At 55.1% G+C, this 5037-nt stretch overlaps 1 protein-coding gene across 1 annotated transcript; it reads right to left on the bottom strand.

Moving 5' to 3' along the window:
• Nucleotides 1-2669: 2669 nt before the first annotated feature.
• SNRNP27 (small nuclear ribonucleoprotein U4/U6.U5 subunit 27) lies at nucleotides 2670-5032 on the bottom strand (the record flags this gene model as incomplete). Its single annotated transcript, XM_026081695.1, has 5 exons — nucleotides 2670-3050; nucleotides 3848-3912; nucleotides 4340-4419; nucleotides 4629-4741; nucleotides 4926-5032. Coding segments are annotated over 5 exons (420 nt in total), but the record flags the coding sequence as incomplete, so codon positions are not given.
• Between the last annotated feature and the right edge of the window lie 5 nt (nucleotides 5033-5037).

The raw sequence follows: 5037 nt of genomic DNA on the forward strand, positions 1-5037 counted from the left end.
CGGCGCCCCGCTGCGGCCCCACACCCGGCGCCCCGGCTGCGGCCGTGCAGGGTGTCACGGAAAAGGAGGAGGCAGTTCCAAACGCAGAAAGACAGATAAGCCGGAACTCAATGGAGAAACGGGAGCGGTTTATAGCTCGGGTGCTCCCATCCCGCGCTGCCCGGGTACAAGGAAAACACCAATGTTCGGGGGAACCACCCGACTATGGAGCACAGCTGGAGCATAAGGCAAACTACCACACTGAAAACTCTCCGTCTTTGCCTAGGTTTTGGTCAAAACTCTGCTTTTTTCACCTAACGGTGATTGACCGTTTGCACTTGCATTCCCTCCACGCCGACTTTTGGTCTTCATTTACTGCAAAGGGTTGGTCCTGCCTCCGAAGCTGGGAAGTCCTATTTACCGTCACTTGGCCCTTCTCTCCTCTGTTCCCACTCGCGTTTTCCCCTTCCTCCCCACGTCTCCCACTTGCCGCCATCCCCGCAGCTCCTTGGGTGGTGCCGGGGCGCTGATCCCAGCCCACCTCCCAACAAGGGTGACGGAGCACAGCTGGAGCTGCTACGTGACTCGGGGCAGCGGGCTGCTCACCCGGGCTCACCGATAGCGCCTGGCTCCGCAGCCAGAGATAGCGTCAGCGAGGCAACGGCCGAGAAAGGCTCAGTTTCACTGCAAAGCTCGGCTTTACACGGCACGCGTTGCTGAAAAGCTTTCCAGCAACCGCTTGCCATCCGACGTGCCGAGCCGAGCTCCAGAAGAGCCGAACCGTTCTCCCCTCTAGGAGGCCACGCTGCCATGTCCCCTCTCCCAAAGCAGCGCCGCTGTGCCAGGCCCGCGCCCCATAAAAGGGAAAAAGCAGCATTAGGTGTAAACGGATTCCGCCGTCTCCGCAGGTTTCAGAGCTCCCTGCGGAGGACGGCGGCCCGTCATGGCACCATGACGCAGGTGCGACGCAGAGGAATCGAGGTTCCTCCTCGGCGCATCCGTTCGGGGCACCAGGCTGGAGCGAGCTCACGCTTGCTTGCGTGACAAGCAGTTTCTAATTAGCGAGAACACGAAACTAAAAAAGTGACTACTACATCCTGCCGATTTGGAAATCCCTGGCCACCAGCAGGGCCTTATCGGAGGATGGCAGACAGGAGCCTGTGACAAGTCCCACCACGTGGCCCGGGCTGATTAAGCACAGCGGCCAAATCAGCGGTGTCGCCACCTCCAGGCTGCCTCAACCCACCCTGCCCCAAGGTCCGCAGGAAAAACTAGCCGCGCTCGACGCCAGGAACTGGGTGTCAGCCTCGGCCTCGCCCCGGGCACGAGGAGGAACGCAGCGCGCTTAGTCCTCAGGCAAACCTCCGCGCCTGCACGTGGACAGAGGAGAGGCAGACCGTGAAAGCCAGCCCAAGTGAGGCGCTGACGAGTCGGATTTGCCGCACGGGTGGGTTTTAGGAATACGTCTCGACTGCCACGGCATGAGATACTGAGCTGCACCTTGGGAAAACAAAAAAGCATAAAGTCGTCCACAGTAAAGGCTGCCCAATCCTAAACTCCCTAGGTTAAATACACACACACACTTTTTAAACTATCTGTCTGGATAACCAGAGAATTGAAGCGCTTTTGATCAGAAGATCCCCCACTGCGGACTGCTGGGCTCCGAGCCGCTTGCCGGGCTCTGCTGGGAGCAGCAGGTCCCAGGAACAAGCGGGCAAGAGGCCCTAAGCCAATAGCACCATTTGGGTTTTTTTTCTTTCGAAAAAGCCCAAACATTTCATGTCGCATTAAAGGCAGCTCAAAATACAGGCTGTGCTCTTGCAATATTCCTTTGCTCTGCGAGCAGTAGCTTTATTGGCCAAAACCATGACAAAGGAGGTGAGGGAGCCCCACGCTGCAAACGGCAGCAGAGGCCCTTTGTCTGAGAGGCCACGGCCTCAGCCACCGCGGTGCAAAGGGCTTTCGCTCTCCCAGGTCCGTGCTGCCACCTCCTGGGCTGCGCGCGACCCGCTCGGCGGAAACCCAGCGCTGGGAAAGGCCAACAAACCCCCCGCGACTGCAGCTTGGCTGCTCGGTAAGCGACGATCCCGTAAAGCGATACGCAGTTCTCGTCTAGTCGCCAGTAACGCTCCCTGCTTCGCCCAGGAAAGACTCAGCCTCAAAAACACAGAAATACTGCTAAGCGTTCAAGCCCGGCTTAACGTTTCCATGCCGTCCCACGCTGTGCTTAGGAAGAACTTGATGACTAAAGTAGCAAGAAGAGGATTAAACGTTCGGTAAGATCTGCACAAACAGCTCTTTCAGCAGCGAGATAAGAAGCAGCGAAGCATGTGGGTTAGCCAGTCAACACACGAGGAAAAACACAACCAATGCTTTTCTGCTTGAAACCCTAAACCACAGGTTCCCAAACTCCACCTGCTCAAAGGGCAGGACTAACGCCACCGCTAGCTGCTCCCGGCTCCCCGCAGCTCCGACCACACGCGTGCAGGGAGGCGTTCAGCTGTTCAGGCCATGTTCCCGTGCTCCGTGGAAGCAGCTTTCTTCCAGCACTACCCACGTACTGCAGGTTCTTAACGCCTACTCTGAACAACCGCTACATTCAGGCAAAGAACTGCCCAGACATCTTCAGAAGCCTCCTCTCTGGTATTTTATTCCTGAGCGATGCTATCACAGTTTAAAAAACAAAAAGAAAAATATATACAGATTTTTATTGTAATGGACAATACCGAGTTATTTAAAAAAAACAACAACAAAAAAAATACAACCATCAGGTAACCCTGACAAGGAACAAACCAGTCTGGACATTATAAAACCGAAGACTCTAGGAAACAACAATTTTTACCCTCTCTTCCTATGGGGCAGAGCAAGTACATCTGGATTTGTTATAAATAATCCAATTTCATTTTACGGAGAGAAGCCAAGATCCTGTCTCTGAGCTACCAGCACGTGTAAAAGCAAGTGCTATTCACTGGCGGTGCAGAAGTCCTTCCCCACAGGCAACTGGCCAATCCGAGCATCAAGCAATGAAATCCAAAGGTCTGTTGAATCCTCCTTTCCTGTTCATGTACTGCCTGCGAGGAGAGGAAGGAAAACAACATCAGTACCTGCGGTTAAAACCAACAGGCCGTAAGAGACTCCAAACTCTAGAAGACTGGCGAGCTTCCAGCTAGACTGGCTCCAAAGCAGTATCTGACAGAGGTTTGTAACCGTGATCAGTAGCCACGGGGAATCAGCTTCCCCAGGACTGAAGGAACACGTGCGCAGGAACAAAGCTGCTTGTAACTGAGCAACTTTCTTGTTTAAACTCGACACCTCGCTGAGGACCGAACCTCCGGAGCTCGCCAGCGTGACGCTGTCAGGTCTGCACCCGCCTGGTCAAAACAGAAGCACCAAACCCAAAGTCTGTCAATACGGACTTTCTGCGCGCTTTAAACTCAAGCTCCCGTGAAAAAGAAAACGGAATTAACAGGTTATATTTTTTTATTCCAAGAAACAGGAGAACAGAGTTCCTTAGGGGAAGACTGATGCTCTGTCCTGCTCTAGCCACAAGCAGCACGTCTTGTCCGTGGACAATGTGTCCTTTTTGCTCTTCACCTCTCTCTGCTTTCAGAATTTCAAGGGGAAACCAGAGGCCTCAAACTTACCTTTGTTTGACAGCACTAAATGTACAACTTGTCTTTGTGAGGGCAGAAGAAGCCAGATCACCTCCTAAATAAGCTTAGGGACCACAGCTTCCACATAAGGCTGCAGAGTTTCCTCTGAATGAGACTACCGTGTAAAAGGAATTATTTCTCTATCATAAAAGCGCAGGTAAATTCTGTGCAGTCACCACAGCAGGGCGAGTTTCCCAAGGGGCAGAAAGACCAACCTGTATTTTCTCTTCTGTGACACATTGATGGCATAAGCGTTTGCAGCACCATCCACCTTCTTCCCCTGAAAGACACAATGAGGAAAACGGTCCAAAACTCAGCGCACCGTCCAGAGCGTGCCGGAGAAAGGGCGCAGCAACACAGAGAGCACACGCACAGGCGGGATCGGGGCATTTCGCACAGGACGCCTCTGTGAGGGGCTGAACACTTATTTGTGCCTGAGCTCCGGAGCTGTAAAGAGGGAACCCCACCGCAGGCTGCGTGTCTCGACAGCAAGGAAAGACACTCACGCACGTACGGTGCAAAGCCCGACATCATCGTTAGGACCTGTACGGCGCTAACGAGGGACTGTTGGGGGCAAAGGCACGACGACTCCTCTCCGCACAAACCATTCCCACATCACAGCCAGGGAGAGAGGGAGCGGAAAGCCACTTCCGGACTCCACCTCTGGCCGTACAGCACGGCCGTGGGATCGCACTGTCCACGCTCACCTTTGTCGTGTCAAACGAGGCGAACCCCATCATTTTCATCATCTCAATTTCCTCTTCTGTCTTGCCCTGCAAATCTTCTTCTGGAATGGCAATAAAGTACATGAGTTCACCAAATGCAGCCACTAAAGAAACCAGTATTTTAATAAACAGTGAAGGTGCCCGCTGGGCTGATCACAATCTAACCGGTATTTTGGTCAGAGAAGCAGGACCAAGGAGGTATTAACGAACACGAAAAGCGCCTCCCCTCCTCCTCACTGCCACACGGTGAGCCGCGACCCTGCTCCATTACCGGTGATCTGCCGCTCTTTGCTTTTGGAGTCCTTTATTTCTTTCTTCTCTTCGTCTCGCCTTTCCTTCAGCCGCGGCGGGGAGGACGAACTGGACCTGTGCCGCCTCGGGGACCTGAGGTGTCAAACGCGCCCAGGTTTCAGCCGCGCAGCCCAAGAGGCGCAGGCAGCGCTGCGCGAAGCGCTCGACCGCCTCTGCAAAGCCGGGCTGCGAGCCCGCCTGCAGCGCCGCCGAAGAGCAGGCCCTTGGGGGGTGTGTTAAGGGCCCCGGCCCCCGCGCTTCCCCCCCCCCCGCTCACCTGGAGCGCCGCCGGTGCGGGGAGCGGGAGCGGCTCCTTCTCCTGTCCCTCTCGCGGGACCGGGACCGCTCTCTTCGCCTCCTCTCCCTCTCCCGCGAGGCGGACCGCGAGC

This window comes from Apteryx rowi, unplaced genomic scaffold, assembly GCF_003343035.1.
Source record: "Apteryx rowi isolate R43461 unplaced genomic scaffold, aptRow1 scaffold_56, whole genome shotgun sequence".
Taxonomy (NCBI): Eukaryota; Metazoa; Chordata; class Aves; order Apterygiformes; family Apterygidae; genus Apteryx; species Apteryx rowi.